The 21,727-nt window shown below is 36.6% G+C and overlaps 1 protein-coding gene across 2 annotated transcripts in view; it reads left to right on the top strand.

Moving 5' to 3' along the window:
- Positions 1 to 21,727, top strand: part of PACRG (parkin coregulated) — a 487,647-nt gene that overhangs the window by 235,294 nt on the left and 230,626 nt on the right. For both annotated transcript variants that reach the window (XM_057739446.1, XM_057739447.1), the window contains exon 3: positions 13,645 to 13,816. In XM_057739446.1, coding sequence (XP_057595429.1) covers positions 13,645 to 13,816 — 172 coding nt within the window. The remainder of the gene's footprint in view (positions 1 to 13,644; positions 13,817 to 21,727) is intronic.

Below are 21,727 nucleotides of genomic sequence, written 5' to 3'. Positions count from 1 at the left end.
ATTTAAAAATTGGCAAAGGTTTCAGCTGATAAATATGGAATCAATAATTTTATGTACAGTTGTTTAAGTTATATACATTTTTGCAGTCTTTTTATGTTATGTAATACATATTTGCATTCATGTTATTACAAATAACTGTTTTTATAATAAAGATGGCGTTGTCAGCATTTTGTGTTTTTATCCCCTAGATTTATTGTTATACCACAGAAATGCAGAAGGATGGTGTCATTTTCTGTAAAGATACTCTGACCTACTTGAAAGTCCCCTGAATCACTGGCAGATGTTGATGTGTGCCCAGCTTTAACCTGTGAGCTCTCTGGGCTCAGTGTTCTGTGTCCTTCACAAATGACTTCTGTTCTTCAATCACATTAAACAAAATGACGGCAGGACCAGAATAGTTTAAGAAAATGTTGGCATACCCAAAAGATTTTTTTTTTCTCTGAAAAAGGGAACAGAGCAAACTTTTAAAAATATAGAGAAACTAGACTGACAATTGCAGTTGATAAAGAAGTAACTCTGTAATGAAAGCAACAGAGGGCTCCTTGTTTCCTAGCGTCTGTCTGTTGATCCCTTCTACTACCCAGGCGCTGTTCTCAGCTTTTTATATGTATTAACTCACGACATCCCTGGGAGGCAGGTACTGTTACTGTCCTACTTCACAGATGAGGAAACTGAGGCGTGGGGATGGAGTAGTTTGGGAACTGTCATCTGCTAGTAACGGAGGAGCCATGACTCCACTGCAGAGCCCACATGCCTTTACTCCTCCATCCTGCCTCCCTCGCTACTGAGAACCCACAGTTCACATTATCAACTTGCCTTACACACTCCGATACGTGATCAGGCAAATTGGCCTGCTTTGTAGTAGTTTGGTGGCATGTCCCCTGAAACTTCTCCCCTTGGCTCTGTGCACCAAAATTACCTCCCCTTTCTTTTCACTTTACCCAATTACACAGTCCCATTCTTTCAGTACTTGGAGGAGAGCATTTAGATACTCTAATTTTAGTTTTATCTCAAGATGTAAACAGCCTGTAAACTGAGGCATACCTAAGGGTATTTTGTTTCTGAAAAGAAAAATAAAATTTTGATAAATCTGTGGAAATGTTTTTAGCAATAGGTTCTTCCCAGGTGTCCGCCTCTGCTCACAATTCCCCTCCTCCGCTGAGTGTTGCACAGAACAGAAAACAGGATCACAGGCAGGAATGTCTGCAACCCCATGCACAGGCCTAGCATGAGGAGTTGAGAGGGAGAAACATAGTCTTTCTGCGTGGTGACAGTAGGTCTCCATGAGATGGGTCAAGTTCCTTTGTAAATAGTCCTCTCATTGAGAAACATTTTTTATGTTGCCATGAAACTGTTAGTACCATGACTTGTGTTTCACAGTATATGTACCTCATTTCATAAACTTTGTCAGTTTTCATACTTCCAATAATTATCCTTTGTTTCCACTATGATAGGTTAGTAAAGCATTCAAGCTGTATTTTCCTGAATGCAAAGCTCATGAACACTGGTTGTTCTGCATGATTCTCTTAGCTCCCTGACCAAGTCCCCTGCCTCTTCTCTTCTCACCGAGGACAGTCCTCACAAGTTCTCTTGAAGATCTTCTCACTTCACACTCTTATGAGACCATGATCTCTATGAAATGACTCTGAAGTCACTAGAACTGACCCATTTCCAAACCCCCAAATGTGTATCTTAAATCTTTAGTTGTGTCCACCCAGAGGACTCGTGGTCTATCTCCTACACCGAACTTGTAGCCTGTTACGCGTCCAGAATGCTGATCCCTTCTCATCCTACAGAACTTAACAAGGTTTCTCTCCCCAGTGAAACTGTACCTATTTACTCCAACCCATAACTCTCTTTCCTTTCTCTAAACCAGGGCCCCTTCCTATATCCTCTTGGTCTGTACCCCTCATTTGGTGTTTACTCATGTACTACCTTGAAATTTTACTTAACTTTTGGTATTATATTCTTGGCAAAGAATAGAGAGGGAATTAATATCATTTAGCACGTAGTATCTCATTTAATCCTTATGATAGACCTGGGAATTAGGTATCTTTTTATAAATGGTAAAATAAGCCCCAGAGAAGGTCAGTAACATTCTACTAGTCAGTTTGAAAGTGCTGAATTTGAACACAGATCTGCCTGATTCCAACCTCAGGCTGTTCTCCATAAAAGGAGTGTGTCATTAATTTACTCTTTTGACAAACCATTAATATTAAAATAAGAATCCAAGGAAATAAGTCATATTTTTCTGAACCCACTTTCATTTTTTTTTCCTGCTCACTAACTCCATCACTTCAACATTCAGCACAGCACCTTAACTAGTTCAATGATTCAGTGTCTTTTTTGCTTTGTTTTTTTTCTTTTGGGGGGGTGGAATTTAAGAAATATAATAACTCCTGAGAATAAAGAACTTTAACACATTTGCAGCTAATCCTGGCAAAATATATACATAGCAAAATTATATGCTGATGTAAGAGACAGCCAATACTGCTATCATAGTAATTTCTTCTTACAATTGCTTCATGGCATTAATTTCACCTAAATGAATCCTTTCCAAACCACTTTAATTCTACTTATTTGGTTGAGTGTATTAAAGTTCACACTAAATTATCTAATTCATGGAGAGTTTTTGTAAAATAATGCCATGCTTTGCAATTGATACCAGTGGTAAAAACCACAAATAATCTTTCTCTGTCTCAATTCCTAAAACTGTGCTAGAACTTTCTAGGCCTATCATATTTTTTTTTGCTTTTCTATTTAATGAACATTTGTTATCCCAAAATATAATTATTCTCTGTCTATCCCTGACAAAATTATACTATTTTTAGCATTATACAGAAATGTGATAAATGAAAGAGAAATTTGAAGATGTATTTTAATACCTATTTTGCGCCTTTTCATCCACCTTCCCAATGTAAAAAAAAAAATGCTATTTTTAAAAGTTTTAGGAGATTTCTTTAATTGGGAATTACTTCTTTTTTATTTATTATACTTGAGAGCATCACTCATTGACTGCTGCAGTTAGGAACACACAGCTCCTGGATAATAAAGGTTAAGTGTGCATAAATTCGAGATCTGCTCACAACTGACCTTTAGCTGTCTTGTTAGCATTTCTGACAGAAACTTGAAATAAGGTTATTCCATGAAATAGTTTGATTCTCCATTCCCAAGTCCAGATTTGTTACTCAGTAATTAACATCTCCCAGCTAGACAAAGCCTTCAGTGTTTGCAGTAAAGCAGCCAGCCGTCAAGATAGAGAATAAAAGGTAAACAGGTCAAAGGAAAGAAACACTGGGTTTGGAGTCTCACTCTATTACTGCTTGAAAGGTGGTCCCAGCAGGTCACTGAGCCTTTCAAATCTTCTTTCTCTCCTTAAGAATGGAAAACTTGCCTTGAGTTTAGGTTGAATTTGTAGATTAATTTGGACATAATCACCACCTTTATAAGTTTAAGTCTGCCCATCCGTGAGTATAGTCAGTATGTTCATTTGTTCATAGAAGACTGTTCTGTTTTCCATTTATACCTGTCAATAATCTCTTAATTGTCTCCATAAAGTCTTATGTATTGACAGTTAGTTTTATTACTAGTTACCTTAAAAGTTTTGTTTGCTTTATTTCTTGCTATTGTTAGCATTAAAAAATATTTTTCTCTAAATAATTTTTTAGTATATAGGAATGCTACTATTTTTTAGTGTGTTGATCTTTTATGCAGCAATTTTTCTGAACTCTCTTAGTAATTAAACTTGCTTGTAGGTGCTCTGAGTATACTATGTAGATAGCCATAACACCCTCAAACAATGAGAGTTTTTTCCCCCAATCTTTATATGTATTGTATTTTCCACATTAGCTAGAACCTCCAGTAGAATGTTGAATAGAAACGATGGTAACAATCTTCTTGTCTCTTTTCTATGGATTTCTATGGATTTTTCCATAATAGGAATGTTCCTAAAGTCTCCCCATAAAGTATGATATTTACTGTACATTTTCCCTTAGAATTTTTATTTTTTAATGGGAGATTTTATCAAATGCTTTATCTGCATCTATTAAGATGATCTAATTTTTCATCCTTTAAAAATTTATACATGTTGAAATATTCTGATATTTGGCCATAATTTTTAACATGCTATTGAATTTATTTTGTCTGTTACTTTATTTTGATTCAGTGAGGTTGGACTGTAGTTATCTGATTTTAGTGGCAAGATTATGCAGGCCTCATATAGTGTGTCATTTTCCTTTTTTCTCTATTCTCAAAAAGAGTCTGTATAAATGGGTGTTTTTCTGTTCTTTTAAAGTTAAGTGATTTCATGTGATTCAATTCTTAACATGTTATTTCTATAAGGATTTTCTCTTTGATCTATGAGTAATTTAAAGTGTTTTTAAGTTTCCAAATGTATGGAGGTTAAAAGTTTGGCTATCTTTTAGTTAATGATTTGTTATTTTATTTAATTTTCTTCAAAAAGCTTGACACATATAACAGGTATTTTGGAATTTCTTGAGGCTTTGTGGCTTAGTATTCATTTGGTTTTCTAAGCTCTCTCACGTATGCTCGTAAAGAATGTGTTTTATCTGATTATTGAATGCAAGTTTTTGTATAAATCCATTAAGTAAACCTTATGTCTAAAATTTATGTCTAAATTTCACATTGAAAAGTAAACTATGATAACAGAACAAAATAGAAAAGGAAGATAATAATAGAAGGGCTAGTCCACAAGATATTAAAATCTATTAAAATGTTGTGATAGTTAAAATAGTACTGGTTCATGAATAGGAAAGGCCAATGAAATAGAATAGAAAGTCAAGAAATAGGACTTTATGATATAGTGAAGTTTCTAACCAGTGGAAGATATTAAATAAATACATTGGAGCAACTGGGTAGCCATTTGGAAAAAAGTTGCCACTAGAAGTATACTTCACATCTACACCAAGAAAAGTTAAAAATGAATTAATGATTTATATGTAAAGAAAAAAATTGCAGAAGTACTAGAGCAAACAATTATAAATTATCTTTTCTAAATATTTCTATTCTTTCTGCTACAAAATGGAGCAAAACTTTTCTAATTATGACTCAAACTTCAGAACCCATAAAAGATTAATAAATTCTAAAACAAAAAATCTGTATGACAAAAGAAAAAATTGAAACTCCTATCACACACAAAAGATGAATCTCTGTAATATAAAAGAGCTTAAAAAAAAAAAAAGGTCAATGCCACAGTGAAAAGAAAATGGCAAAGGATATGAAAATACAATTCACAGAAAAGGATATAAAAAGACTCAAAAATATCTTTAAAATGTGATTATTTTCACGGTAAGAGAAATACAAGTTAAAATAACAGGGAAATACCATTTTACCTATAATATTGTCAAAAATCAAACTTTGTTAGCATTCTCTTTTGATAGGCAATGAAGGAACAGGTACTCTCATATGTTGCTGATGGGAATATAATTTAGTATCATCCCTATGAAGCACCACTTGGCAATATCTATTAAAAGCAATTTCTCTTCTAGGAATTTATCCTACATCACACTTGCTATTATTTTTTACAATATCTTTATTTTCCATCATTCTCTGACATTATATTTTGAATGCGCCTCATAAACAAATTTATAACTAAAGTATATTTTTGCTTCTTTGAGAATTTTTTAACAAGAGAATTTAATCCATTTGCACTTACTATGATTACTTATACAAGAGTGAGTCAAAAATTATCCGCACCCCAGTTATATTAAAACTTCTGTTGGTTGCACTGTCTGTCTTATCAATGCTTTCCATTCGAGGCTACTGTCTCCCCAGCCACTGCTGTGCAGGTGTGACTGTGTTACATCAGTTCATTTGTAACTGCGGTGTGAGCAAAAATGGATGCTCCCCTTGCAGTTTGCACGAAAGAAGAGCAGCGTGCAGTGATTCAATTTTTGTGGTCTGAGAGTGTGCACATCCACACGTTTCTGCCCACACTGTCAACAATCTGCAAAAACTTCATTTTGAGGTGTTAAAGCATCCTCCCTATAGTCCTGATCTTGCTCCATCAGGCTTTCACCTGTTTGGTCCCCTGAAAGCAGCCCTACGAGGACAAAGATTCACTTCTGATGCAGTGAAGACAGTGGTGCATTCGTGGCTCGCAGCCCAGCCTAAAACATTTTTAATGAGGGAATACGAAAGCTTGTTGACAGGTGGACAAAGTGTATTGAAAAGCAAGGAGATTATGTCAAAAAATGATGTATTAGTCTCTTCTAAAAGTTAATTTAAATAAATTCTACAGCCAGAGTGAGGATAATTTTTGACTCACCCTCATATATTTGGATTCATCCTATGTATTTTCTTCTCTCCATGTTTTCTCCTGGAGGCAGGTGGGGTGTTCAGCCTTCTGTAAGGTTGATAGAGCTTCATTTATTCCCTCTACTACATTCTATGTTCTTGAAAGTTAATTTTTTTGCCTTTTTTTCAATGTGTATCTTTGCACTTTAATATGCTTAATTAGGTCTAAAGTTAATAATTTTATCCTCATCCCTATCAATGCAAGGACCTTACTTTGACTCAGATCACTTTTCTCTCATCTTCTCTACTTTCCCTTCTTAGTATCTACAGATTCACTTTTAAATCATTGTAATTAATAATTGTTACATTTTTTATAGTCAATGTTTATTTAGTCTTATCAATTTGCTTGACAATTTGTATACTGTTATTTCTTCAGTCTCACTTTGTCCTGCGTTCACTCCACTTTTTAGTAAATTTTATCCTTTGGTTAGGATGATGATCCTTGGGTTAAAAAAAAACAACAAACAAAAACAACCAAACCAAAAAAAACTCTCAGTCTTGTGTCTTGGTCAAATACATTTAATTTGTCTTTATTTTTGAATGTTGATTTAGCTGAGTATTGTATTGAAGATTAATAATTACTGTTCTTTCAGCATGTTGAAAGATTTTTACCCTGTCTTCTGACCTCTATTTTATTAACGAGAAGTATAATTTCAGTCTAATTTTGATCCTTTATATGTAATCTTCCTTTTGTTTCCAGTTGCTTTTAAATATTTTTCTTGACTTCGGAGTTTTGTAGTTTTTTTGTCAAAAAGGTGTGTAGTTATGCATCTTCAATCTGAAAATTCACATCTTTATTCAATTTTGAAAGAGTCTCAACCACTATTTCTCCAAATCCTCCCTTCTCCATTCTCTGTCCCCTCTGGAACTCCCATGAGTTAAGTGTGGGAGCATCTCAGACTGGGACTTATACGCATCTTTTCCATTGCCTTACTTTCCTGTGCTGACCCTCTTGGCCCCTCAGTTCTGTGATCCAGACCCCTCTTCTCTTTTCATCTGTGATCAATCTATTCTCCAAACAACTATTGGATTTTAAGTTTAATGATACTATATATTTTCTGTTACGAAAGTATTAACATTTTTGAATTTGCTTTTATCTGGGCCCCAGAAGTTTCCTTTCCATGGTCTGAAAACAATTTTCTTTCTTAATTCCTTGGCTTCCTTGATTAATTCCTTACTTTCTTTGGGTTCCTTTTTCTCAGATGAAGTTTTTCCCATCAAGAGCTTTGTCAAACATTAAGCTCCCTTTCTATTTACGCAAACTTGTGGGAAGAGAGCTTCTGGTCCTCTTTTCACAAGTGGGACAGCCGTTCCCGTTGGGTGCAGGACTTTCAGCTTAATGCCCTTTTCCTGCCAAATGCCCTGTTTTCCTGAACTCCTGAGATTTTAAAAGCTCGCTCCGAGTCTTGTGATCTGGTCTGTATCTGATACAACCTAGAGTCATGTGGCACCACCTCGGTGAGTCTGGGTTTTGTCTTTATCTCTAGCATTTGAAGATTTCCTGACCTCAACTTTGAATTTCACACGTTTTTGGTGTTTTTTAGACTCTGTAACAGTTTAAGGAGCAACGTTATCCTTGTCTGCCATCCTGCTTGAAATCTCCTTTTTGACACTAAAGAACATTTTTCATATTAAAAAGTCTTACTTTTTGCATCATGTACTATTACAGGATTTTAGTTATATATTTGGTATCATTGAGAAAATGAAAAACGACATAAATTATTTTCAGTTATTCATCACAAACACATCCACATATTTGAAAAAGAGAAGTTGATCCATGTTTGACACGTGTTATATATATCATCTGCAAACTGTGCTTAATGCCTGTATAATCTCTAAGACCTCTTGCAATAGTTCAACAGCTGCCTTAAGGATTGAAAACAGTAAGTTAAAACTTTATTTTAGAAATGTCATACTAAGTCTAAATGAGGTCATAGTATATTAATAGATAAGTAAACTTTTCAGATTTTTGTGATTCTAAGCAAGATTCTCGGTTATTGCTATAGTACTTATAATAACAGATATTATTAGTGATATTTCATTTGCTAATTGAAACAAGAATATGAAAAGTGTAAGAGTGTCTCTGATTTGAGTTTTTTAATGAAAATCCTAACCTCGTTGTTTTTCTGACCTTTTAACGCAGTGTTACTACCTTGGATATTTGTTATGGGGATAAAGAGGCATATTTGATAGGACAGGTGAAGTTAGAAATGTATTGCTTTTGGCCAAAGGTCAGTGTAAGATTTAGACATAAACTTGTAGGTACTATATAATCTTTAAAAAGTTATAAAACATAAATTTGAAAGAGAGAGATTCTTTGAGTAAAATACTTGATGTTTCTAGAGTTAATATCCAAACTGTCATCAGTCAGTACTTTACCGTAAAATTTTATCTGATATGTTTAAAACAGCCCTTGTTCGTCGTCTCACTTCAGTTTTCTTTTAATTCTGGAATACTTACATAAACTTTGAAGACAGATTCCCAAATTTCATAAAATTTGAAACCTACTATTTTTACAGTAATAGTAAAGAAAGATAAAGTATAATATTTGTTAAGAAGTTATCGCAAAAGAAAAATAATTTACATAACTGATAAAAGTTTATTGCTTAATAAACAGTAAATATGATCTTTTGTAAGTTTAAATGAATAAAGGAAGCCAGCAATTTAGAAGACCTTTAAGGGGTAGTAGTGACCAGCTGACAGATACGCACACAAAGGATCTCCTGATTTATCTCTAGTTTAAATTTTGGTTTTAATCTTGAATTATTCTCAACATCTAGATGTTTTAGAAAGATGATCTTGTATTATTCCAATATATTAATTATAGATACACATTAATATGTTTGTTTTTGATGATACTGTGAAAAACAGAAACTTTTCCTTCTAAAGTTTTAAAGTTAAACAGAGTAGCAAAATAAACCCTAAATGATTTCTAGTGAAATGAGGGTAAATAGAACCACCAAGAAGCCCACCCTGATTGTCTATTAAAATACTCACAAAATTCCTGAAATGTAAATAATTACTGCAATCTTAATAGAGAAACTTGGCATTTTATTTGTAGGATGCCTAAGGTTACGGAAACGTATGTGCTTCATGCTGCAGGCCCGTGTTCAGCAGCAAGCCCTCTGTGCACTCTGCTGCGGTCCCTGCCCTCAGCTCCAGGCATGGTGCGTCGTCATCCGGCCACTGTTCCTTAGCTGAGTGTGCTTCTCAAAGAGCTAGCACAGAGGACAGATTCCAAAGGTCAGAATTAAAACTCAAACACATGCTTACTGAGTGTTCACCTGTTATGTGCTAAACACCCTTCTAGGCAATGACAAGCTCCCTGAACAACAGAACTTAAGAAGCTGCAATGAATAAATGATAAGGGCCACAAAGAAAATCAAATAGGGCAGTAGGCAGTAGTGAGAAGGCCTCCCTGAACTGAAATCTAGATGAAAAGAGTTGCCAGCAACTGAGAGGTCTGGAGAGAAAGGGAGGAGTGCATTCGAAGAAAGTCTCTAAGGAGGAATGAGGGTGGCCCTGCTGTCTGGGGAACAAAAGGCACCGGTGTCTCCAGGGAACAGTGCTGCAGAAGGACACTGTGAAGTGAAGGGAACAACAGATCAGGAGGCCCTGGTGGGACATCAATCAGGAACCACAGCAGGTCAGGACCAAAACGTATGGAGAAGGGAAATAGGAAGGAAAAAATAGAAACAGGGAGATTAATTAAGAGACTGTTGCAGCAAGCCAGGTACAGAAACCGGGTGGCTTAGCTAAGCTGGTAATAAGCAAAATGGTGGAAAAGGGAAGGAAATAAGGATTTGTTTGGAGGTAGAATTAATCAAACTGCTGATGGACTGAATGCAGAATTTGAAGGAAGGAAATCAAGGATGAACCCCAGTGATGCGGGTGTGGTGTCAGGAGGCCCAGGGAAGACAGCTTCGCAAGGTCAACTATGTCATGTTAATGAGAGCTTAAGAAGGACTGGAGGATTGGACAAAACAAAGGTCACTGGGGACCTGGGTAAAAGCAACTGCAGTGAAGTGGTAGAGAAGTGGGAGTAAAGAAGCATAGACACCTTTATTGTGGAAAACAACATGAAAATGGTGCGGTAGCTGGAAGGAACTCTTCAGATAAAAAGAAAAATACATTAAAGAGAAGTCAGATATATCATTAAAAACAAAACAAAACAAATACACACGAAGCTCCTGATTGTAAATGGAATTTGAGAATGTTTCCCAAGGCCTAACCAAATTCATCAGTTGAAACAATATTATAATAATAAAGAAGAAACCTTAGAAGATATGCAAACAGGAAAGAGTTATGTACAGAAAAGTCACCCTGTGGCAAGTAGAGAAATGTCCATTGTGTTTAAAGAAGTTTTTGACCTCAAAATGTAATGACAAATTGTCATTCCATTGTTAAGACAATAGATCTGAGTGAAATACACATGCCAAATAATTGATAAACAGGTCTGATGAAGAACTTAAAAGAATTTTTGGTATGAAAGAACTGCAGTGGTCAGTGAGCAAAGAGGAGTTGAAGACATGGAGATAATCTTTTTCTTTCTCAACCTCTTTCACTCAGTCTTTCACTCGATTTTACTGTCTTTCAAATGCTCCCTTTTTTCTCTTCCTTTATCCTTTCTCCCATTGCTTTTCTTTCTTTTTCAAGACTTTTGAAATTAAGAATCATGTATATGCTTGATATTTGTTGTTTGAAGACATATAAAATGGGAGAGGAAAAAATAAATCCAGCTATAAGCTACTTAGAAAAGATATTCTTAAACATCATGTCAGAGGATGGAAGAAAGTAAAAGGATAGAAAAAGATATAGTAGACAAACCAGTGATAGCAATATTATTATTCGATTAGACTAAGACAAACTGCATTAATAATGATAGAGAGGATAAAAACAGGAGGATAAAGGGACCAGTTCACAAGGAGATTACAATAATGCTGAACCCTGACATGCCTAACGGTAGCCTGATGAGTAGTATCATGTCCTGTAGTCAGACTGCTTGGCTTTGGAGCCCAGTTCTAGCACTAACTAGCTGCAAACCTTAGGCAAGTTATTAAACCTCTCTGTGCCTCAGTTTCTTATATTGAAAATTGGGATGCCAATAAGACTTGTCTCAGATCTGCTATGAGGATTAGGTGAACTAATATACACAAGTATTTACAATGGTGTCTGGTATCGTAAACATGGCATTCTTATTGTTGCTGTGGTTGATGATGGAATTGTTGCCCCAAATCATACCCCCAAAAAAAGAAAAAAGCAAAGAAAAATCAACAAAATTCTGAAGAAAAATTGGCATGTCGGTGATCTTGGCAGGAGATTTTTAACTTGCTTGTCTAGGGTAAATGTGTTTTAAAATGTTGAGAAAGCTGTGAGGAGCTGCAGTAAAATACTTACACTGGCTGCTTTATCTTTCAAGTCATCACACACAAAAATGTAAACAAAACAATCCACATAACAAAACGACAAAATTGAGAGGAAAAAAAAATGACATTCAGAGACCAAAAAAAATAAGATGACAGAAGTTAATAGACATAGACATAAATGTGAATGACCTAACATATTAAAATGCAAAGTCTTAGATCATATCAAAGTCAAAATACAAAATTTAATGATTTGCTACTTTATAAGAGATGCAAAACCGTGACAGTGGGCTTAAACATTTAGCAAAATATCAAAAATACAAGTCAAAATATAGTACAGTTGACACTTTTATTATGAAGTTAAGTTGCAAGGTAAAATTATAGATAACAACGTTGTATAATACAGATTTTGGAGCTGAATGATGTAATGATTTTTTTTAATTGTGTAAAATAATGTTCTAAAATGTTTTCAAATACCTACAAATCCTTGAGAAGGTTGATATTAAATATATATTTCATAAACTCTTACTATGAATTAAGCAACTTTTACAACTATCCAAGAAATATAAAATAAAACTTATATCTGTATATACTTCCATTTAGGATTCATTTTGCAAGCTCCACTTCCAAAAGGGCACAAACATTTCAATCTTGAGTGCTTACTTCCTTAGTTGGCTTTGGGATCCATGAGCAATCTGGAGACAGACCTCCTGCTTGGGGACTTGTAGGACATTTGGTTCACCCAGACTCACAGTAAGCACTCAGAAATGTGATGGGGTTGTTGTCAGTTACTCGCACTTAGGGCCGGGCAGGCACATGGCTAGAGACTCCAGCATGCTGGGAGAGAACTGGAGGGTATAAACCCTCCTAATGTAAAAGAGTTTCTCTGAGGTCTTGGTGGGCTCCTCACTTAATTGTAAGGTGATAATTGGAAGCTGGATGCCTTCATAAGGATTTGAAAACCGAGGAAATTTGTACCTCTTACTGGGAATGCTGCATCCTTTGCTCTCTAGGTGTGTTACATCCACAGTCTGTCTGTTGATTTCTTTCCATCCATGATATCACCATCACATCTGTCATCGTGCAGGTAATAAATCAGGTCATGGATACGCTAGACAGTAGAGGACCTGGGCCAGAACCCTACATATGAACAGCGCTCGAAGTACTATCTCTTTTCTCTGTTCTAGAATTTTTGTTCCCATTCTTTTTGGTGCTTGATACTATTGCAAAGATCTGGACAAGAGGTCACGCAGACGCTATTGAGAGTGAAGTATATACAAGTGGAAAAATGATATATTTCTGCTCCCAGAAGAAGCAGAGGAGAGATTTGGGATACTTTAATTTTGAGGGGTCAATGGTCTGTTTAGGTTCAGCCCACCGTGTGTCTTCCCCTTTTTTCCCTGATGACACCAACATCCTACTCGACATCCAGGCTCCAGGAGACATCCATGGAATCACATTTCATCCCTTACTCCCATATTCGCCAAGTCCTGAATAGACGTATCTCACAAGAATATATTAATGTGCAACACCTATTAGATTTTTGTTAAATATTCAGATGTTAATCTCTTTTCAACTGTTTTTTTCCATTTTATATATATATATATATATTCAGCATATATACCATGGACTTCTTGAATCCCTTTGCAGTATTGCCTTTGTGCCAAGTGGTAAAAAAAAAATTAACCTAAGAAATGCACCCCCCCCTCCCAAAATACTAAAATGTTCCCAGTGTAGATCATTTATGATTTTAATCTGTTGAGATTTAAAGGTCAATGATTTTAACCTCATTGCTAGATTAAAGACGTGACAACATACCTCAAGTCGTTAGATGAGTTGGTTAATAAAATCTTCCTGAAGTTCTGAAGAACTTGCTTCTCCTAAGTTAGTGACATCTTCACAGTTGGCCCAGCCGTGCTTTGCCTCATTTTTGTTCTCATGTGGCATTTGTTCTCTCTCCTTTCAGGTAGAAATTGAGAAGCTGGATTACCATCATTATCTGCCTCTGTTTTTTGATGGGCTCTGTGAAATGACATTTCCCTATGAATTTTTTGCTCGGCAAGGAATCCATGACATGCTGGAACACGGGGGGAACAAGATTCTTCCTGTCATTCCACAGCTCATTATCCCGATAAAAAGTAAGTGAACAGGTGAAAAAGCATCACTCAGTTTATATGGTGCCACTTTTTGACAACTTGCTAATTAAGCAATAAAGCACAGCAAACCGAGGCTATCCCCAGGTTTTGCAGGAATTTTTATAAATTGACTTACAGGGCCAGACATCCCAAATCTCCTAATATATCCCATCATCAATACTGCACTGGCAGCTTAGTGACATAAATAAACTAAATTGCATGGGACTTACACTACCTTAAAGCGTTTCATAGTAAAGACACAAGCATTAATTTGTACATTCAGAAATGTATAATATACACTATAAACACAACAATGTAGCAGAATTCATAATTTTAAGAAAACTATCTGGAGTGGAGAAAAGATGAATGTTATTAAATACTTGAACTTTTTTTATCTACAGCGGGTTCTCTGGGGGGACTCTCGAGTAACTCTGTCACTGGCTTTATCTGTTTGTCTGTAAAATGACATTGTACTTCCTTTCTGTGGACGCTTTATTCTGGCCTGAGTCCCTACAGACTAGTTGGCTGAAAGCACCCCTTTAAAAGTGTTTCTGAGATTTTCATTGTCCAGTGAGGTGGTGTCTCATGGCTCCCAAACAAGATCCTTAGTCGCTTCCAGTCCAGTCTCCTCACCTTGCTGCCATCCTGCTGACGGCCCTTGTAGTAGAGCCACCCTACAGGGAAAAGATTCCGCGAGGGTGTGCTGGCCCCTTCTCAAGTCCGAATGGCCAGGCCTGGCCCCCTCACCACTCCCCTCCAGCCCCCAGACTCTGCCTGCGCCAGAGTTGCTGACCTGCGCTGCTGCTGCTGCTTCAGCGTTTGTCACTGCTGCTGATTGAAAGCAGAGGTTGGTGCCTCTGAGCAGGTCATGGGCACCGGAATTCCCACCCTTTCCCAGCCAGAGCTGCCCAGGCATTTCACCCACTGGGTCTGGTCCCAAGCGCCCATGGCTTCAGAGGAATGAGAAGGTTCCTGCTTCCCCACCCCAAGGCCCGCTCACTCCCGACTCCAGGATGGACCACTGCCCAGGATGATTGACAGGACACCTGCCTGGTCTCCTTGGATACAGGGGAACCCCACCCTCACTGTTTCAGAGGTAGTCTTGCCATGTGGTTTGCCCAAAGCAAGAACAAAATAGTTCAACATTGAGTCATTTCCCACAGTCTGGATTACTTAATCTGATCCGTGGTCACTATTTTATTGATTTGAATTACAAGTCATTAGAATTCTAGATTTTGGGGAGTTCTTCTGTCACTATTAAATTTAGTCAACTTTAAAATTTGCTCTCTTGTCTTTGAGATTTCTGTAAAAGATATGTAACTGACCACTCGCAATTTCCACCAAGACATAGAAAGTGAAACCAAATAAGAGGACAGTGCTACCTGCTGTGAAAAGCAATGTGGAAAGAAAAACGACTCTTTCCAGTTTTTCCCCTCATGCGTCAGCTGACTGAAGGGCTGAACTTTAAAGGCCTTCCAGAAGGATATATAATACTGAGTTATGTTAAAACCTTTTCCAAATATGATTTATTCTTTCTAACAACTCATACTTTTTGAGTATGTTAAATTCTTGTTAAAATGCTAGATTTTCTAATGATGATGCACAAAAAAGGCCCAGAACATTTTACTGATAAACAAAAAAGGCCCAGAACATTCTCCCCAGGAGCTATCTTGAGAGTACATTATCCTTTTCTCCTGCACCCATCAGAACAGTGGCAATACCAGAAGTCTGTTCTTTTCTTTATAATAATCTGTTCATGTTGGGATCCCTGCCTTCTCAGGAGTCTCTCCCTCATAGCCCCGTTGAAAACACCAAAGGGCACAAAAAGAGACTTTCTAAGAAATATTTTGATTATACCGTTTACAATTGAAACATTCCAAATTAGAGTATTGTAGGCCAAGGTGAATTGATTTTCGGTTTTATTTGATTTAAGTATTTTGATGATACTTAAATGAGTTAAGAGAGAAGTGATGCATTTTAAGGACACATCGTAGTGTGTCCTTAGACATCATCATTTGCTGATGAGTGAAAACATTAAGAACTCAGTAAGCATGATTTGTCAGGGAATAGTAACTATGTATGAATTTGATCATTTAAGGTTCCAGAAGCAATGAAAATTTATCTTGGTAGATGTCCTTGCTTTCCTTCCTGGGCTTCTGCTATTATATACTGATCCGAATCTAACTCAGCTTGCCTCTTCTCACCCTGCCTACATCACTGAAAGCAAAACTTTTCTCAGCAAAGAATAGTGATTAACTATGCAAGATAATGTGAGGCTCCAGTGTGAAAAATATTACATACAGAAACTACATTTTTCAGGTGGAATTCTGGAAGGAAGACAGCTGATCCAGAGGCAGGCTGATGCGCGTGATTGGCATAGCATGTAACAGCTGTGTGTACCTTATTTTCAAACCGTACTATTCGTAAAGTTTTGACTCATTCCAGGGGCAAAAATTAACCTCACTATTACCAGCTAGCAGTTCTTTAACAGCTTTTCTTGAATTCTAATTCATAATTCATAGACTAATATTTCTGAAGGCAGAGCAAAAGATATAAACTCCCTGCGAAGCTGTGAACAGGATTACCTGCCCATCTAGTTCTGGAATCTGGGGTTTACTTCAACTAAATAAAAGCTTGATAATACTGGAATGAGAAATGGACGCATTCAGTGGCTCTATGATTCCTAACATAAAAAGAGATAAGAAGACACTTTACTTTCTTCTTCCCACCTCAGCCCAAGTCCCCAAGAGGGGTCATCGAGTAATAACAGGACCCGTGTGCGTGTAATACCTTGTTCCATTTGTGTTGCTCTGTGGCGTCACTACAGGTCCTCCCCTCCCCCTCCCACTTTCTTATTTCCACCTTCTTGAGTTATTCTGGGTCAGAAACTACAAAAAAATCCCAGTTTAAAGTAGTCAGGGTTGGCAGTGGAGCATTGATTTCCAGGAGCAACAGCAGCATGTTGTAGGCGAGGATGAGATGAGAGGGACTCTCTGAGCAATCCAGACAGTGGGTTGTAGACCTCCGTTCACTCCATCCAGCGAGGAGAGCATAAATCCATCAGCATCCAGCAGAGCAATCCCAGGAAGAAGTCACCAGAAGCTTTGCCTATCAGATGCAGTAGGGGATTCCAATAACAGCTGGGAGGACAGGGGGCACCAAGAGCAACCTGCAGACTCTGGCTTTAGAGCTCTCTCTCCTCAGTAAAAGCAAGAACAGTAACAGTAATCCAGCCACAGGGGGCGTTCAAAACAAGTTTCCACACACAGGGAAGAAAATATCATGAATAATCAGAGGAAAACCATACCTCAACAGCATTTTTCATAGGATCCAGGAGAAACTCGTAGAAACGTGTTTGACATCCTCGGGATTCAGGGAGATACAGGCTCTGTGAAACAGAGGAAGAAATTTACAAGAGGAGACCAGACTCACATGAAAATAAGCCAATGCTGACTAAGAAAGGGAAACTAAAAATGTCAGAGCAGGATTAATGTCCCCACAGAGGCACAGAGAATAATCAACTGCACAACATGGAATTGTAAATGCAGACCACAGCCTTAAGAATCTCCCTCAGAAAAGACCAGGATAAAAAACAAGATGAGGAAGGAGTATAAAATGGAGAACATAGGATACCAGCAGGAGCTAAAAGTTATAGGAGTTCCCAAGAGGAATCATCAAAACAACAGGAATAGAAATGATAATGGCAGAGGGGATTGAAAGAAATTTTCTGAAATGAAAAATATCCCTTATTTTGCAGATAGAAAAGCCTCATTACAAGGAAAAACATTTGGACAGGGGAAAAAATGGTACACACCAAGAAGTAAAAATAACTGGGGCTAAGACTTTTTTGTAACAGTAAATTCCAGACAGCAACCAGAACTGAAGGAGAAACACCTATGTGCATTTCATCCCGGTCATATGAGTAAAAAGACATGATGTAATAAACTGAATGAAAATTGGTTTAAGAGAAGAAGGAGGAGGAGGAGAAGGAGAAGAAGAAGGCAAAGAAAAGACTCATGGATTCAGTGAGCATAATACCCACCTGCCCTTTGTACAAAAGGTAACTGTGGATGTGCTCCAGCTCTCAGAGAGTGAAGGTAAGTTAAGAACCCAAAAATGAGGACATCATAATTTGAAAAGAAGATTACATTGAAAGCCACTAAATCTAGAGTTAAGTTTAAAGAGTTGATGGAAAAGAGCTTCAAAACTGCATGAAATGTCAGATCATCATTTTGCAGTAATGTGGCAAAAAAAATTCCAGAGAAATTAGGTATAAACCTTTAAAGTCAATGGAGAAGATAAAAGTATTTAAAGTCTCCATATTAAAAGAATAAAATTGAGTAGGCAGCAAGGAAGTGCTAAGAGCCAAAAGCTCAAAATAAGGTGAAAATGTGAAATTAAATATATCAGCTGTGAAAATTAACTTTCAAATTGATTTATGAATAACAAAATCTGAATATAAACTCCCTCTATATATATATATAAACAAAATAATACTTAAACATTTAAAAAATAAAAGCTATATTGGGGAAAATGAAGGGAAATAAGGCAGGAGTAATGATTTTAATTTTAGAAAAGTAGAATTTAATTAAAAGAAGTTTCATGTGTGTAAAGGGGATCAATTTATACTGATAAAAATGTTCATGATAAAGATGTTATTGTCATGACCCTTTGTGTCATGCAAACCATGACATCATGTTTTAGAGCAACGATCAGCTGCTACGCTGATATCTTTTGCCTCTAAGAGAAGAGTAAACCTCTTGATTGAGAGACAATAAGATACTGGTCCTTCCTCCACTGCCTGACCTTGGGCTCTAAAATCTGCATAGTCTTTACCCACCCAAGAGGACAGCCTCTGTCTGAAGCACCACTTCCCAAACTTCACTGTGCACACTAAGTGTCTCCACACCCCAGTAAAATAAATGTAGGTTCCACATCAGTAGATGTGAAGGGAACAGAGATGCTGCATTTCTGACAATGGCTGCTTGCTGTGGGGTCAAGGCAAGGCTGACCAGGCCAGGATTATGCTGGGACTCCTAGGACCTCCCACAGGATCCTGTGCGTGAGAGCAAGGTGGGGAGCGAGCTGGTGCAAAGTAGATGAATGACCATCTCTCTTATGCGTAATAAATCTAGAGACATTGCTTCACTCATGATGTAACTAATTAAAATAGATTAAACAAAGTAATAGATTAAAATAGGTGATATATCAGATGAAGTACTAGGTAAAGAGAAATGAAACGCTGTTAATAAGGCAGCAACTTAAAAAAAAAAAGAAAGCCAAGGAACATGCAAAAAGAAAAAACAAAAAACAACAACACCCCCCACCCAAAAAAAAAAAAAAAACCCTGCTACAATGACATAAGGAAAGCCAAATAATCTGTAATGATCACAGATGAATGGGAGAAATAATAAATAATCACAAGAAAAAAGCCTTGGTGTGGAAACTTCTTTGAGAGATTGTTCCCACTGTCTGTTCCCAACAATATGGTTCTGGTGGGGGATGCCAGTCACTGAGTAATGGTAAGAATCTGGCTCTCTTACCCAAACTTGCCTTCTTTCCCCCTCCATCCTTTCCATACAGTTATATACAGTTTTGGATAAATCAATAATCAGGTGTTACACTATTGTGATGACACAAATACTGCTCACTGCAAATCACACAATTACTATGATTACATTTCTTTCTTAGGCAACATTTCTTTCTTGTTTTTCTTAGCATTTATAATTGCCTCTTATTTTGTTTTCTTGTTTTGTATATCCTTACTATTTTTTTTTCAAATATTTCAGCATCTAGCAAATGAATATTACTTTCTAGATGTTCAGAGCATCAGACAACTCATACATTTTCTTTCTGTTCCATGAGACACCCCTTGCACCCTCCCTCTTTCTGCTACTTCTTACTCCTCTTTCATGTTTGACCTCTTTTTTCCTTAGCTGTTTGTCCTATTTTCTTCCTCATTTTTAAATTGCACATCTTCCAGTAGTTTCTTGTAAATACATGGAAGGTGCAATTTTTAGCCCTTGCTTATCTGAATATTTAACCATCACACTTGATTATTACTTTGGCTACATCGAAAATCATTTTCTTCCAGAATTTTGAGGTCTTGTCTTTGCTGCCTCCCAGGTTCTTTCATTGCTTTGAAAATCTTGATGCCACTTGAGTTTCCAACCATTTGCCTGTGGCTCATTTCCTCCAATCTCTGAAAGCTTTCTGCTTCTTCTCTTTCTCTCTGGTAATGTGAAATTTCATGTTGATATGCTTTGATGTGACTATGTTTTCATTCATCGTCCTAGGAAATTTCAGTTTAGAGACATATATCTTCCAGCACTAGAAACTTTTCATGTATTATTCCTTTAATAATGTTCTCCCTCTCTTTTCTCTTACTTTTCTGTCTGTAATTCCTGCTACTAATATATTGTACCTCATGGGCTGATTCTCTCATTTCTTTATCCTTTCGCTCGTATTACCCAACTCTGTCTTAGTTCTGCTTCCTGGGAAATTTCCTTGACTTTATCTTCCAAAAATATGATGGAATAATTTGTTAGTTATCATGATTTTACTTTATTCTCATTGTTCTTTTTAAATAGTATTTTGTATTTTGTTCCCTTCTTTTATGAGTACGTTATGCTCACTCTCTTATCTCTCCATGAATATTTACTACAGATTTGTAGGATTTGAGTGTTTGTGTTTGCTTTTTGCCTCATTATATTTTTCCTTCCCTTATTCAATAACAATTACCTTCCTCTTTACTAGCTTTTAAGACTTTCCCAATCCTGCATATAGATAATAAGATAGCGTATTACTATACTAGTGTACTAGTTGTGAGCATAGACTATGAAATCAGACTGCCTAGCTTCTAATTCTGGCTGCACTGTTTAGTTGCCACCTTATTTCTATTCAACTTTATGGTTTATACATTTTTAATTTTTATTGAAGTATAGTTGATTTGCAATATTGTATTCATCTATAACATAGTGATTCAATATTTTCATAGATTATACTCCATTTCAAGTTATAAAATATTGGCTATATTCCTGATGCTGTACATTATATCCTTGTAGCTTATTTATTTTATACACAGTCGTATGTACCTCTTAATCTAATACCCCTGTCTTGTCCCTCCCCCTTCACGCTCCCCATTGGTAACAACTAGTTTGTTCTCTATATCTGTGTGTTTGTTTCTGTTTTGTTAAATCCATTCTTTTGTTTTATTTTTTATATTCCATGTATAAGTGATAATATACAGTATATGTCCCTTGACTTATTTCACTAATCATAATACCATCTAGGTCCATTCAAGTTGTTGCAAGTGGCAGAATTTTATTCTTTTTATGGCTGAGTAATATTCCATTGTGTATATATATACACCACATCTTTTTCAATCTGGTTGGTTTATCTGTTTTCCTTAAGTTTTTGGTTTGTCTTGCTTTTGTGTCATCTTTTTTTAAAAATAAATTTTATTTATTTATTTATTTGTTGGCTGTGTTGGGTCTTCATTGCTGCACACGGGCTTTCTGTAGTTGCGGCGAGCGGGGGCTATTCTTCATTGTGGTGGCTTCTCTTGTTGTGGAGCATAGGCTCTAGGCACGTGGACTTCAGTAGTTGTGGCACATGCACTCAATAATTGTGGCACACGGGCTTAGTTGCTCTGCAGCATGTGGTATCTTCCTGGGGTAGGGTTTGAACCCATGTCCCCTGCATTGGCAGGCAGATTCTTAACCTCTGCACCACCTAGGAAGTCCTGTATCATCTTAAGTTAAATGCATATTACTTTTAATTTTATTGTTTCTCTTTTGGTGCTCACAGCATGTAAGGCTGTGACTTTGCTTCTGTGTGCAATTTTGAATTAATTCTACTTATTTTGATATGTATGTTCCTTGTCACTATATTATATGAGAGTGAATCAAAAAT

This window comes from Hippopotamus amphibius, chromosome 6 (genome assembly GCF_030028045.1).
Source record: "Hippopotamus amphibius kiboko isolate mHipAmp2 chromosome 6, mHipAmp2.hap2, whole genome shotgun sequence".
NCBI classification, from domain to species: domain Eukaryota; kingdom Metazoa; phylum Chordata; class Mammalia; order Artiodactyla; family Hippopotamidae; genus Hippopotamus; species Hippopotamus amphibius.
The sequence above is the reverse complement of the archived record's forward strand: the minus strand, read 5'-3'. Positions and strand labels throughout refer to the sequence as shown.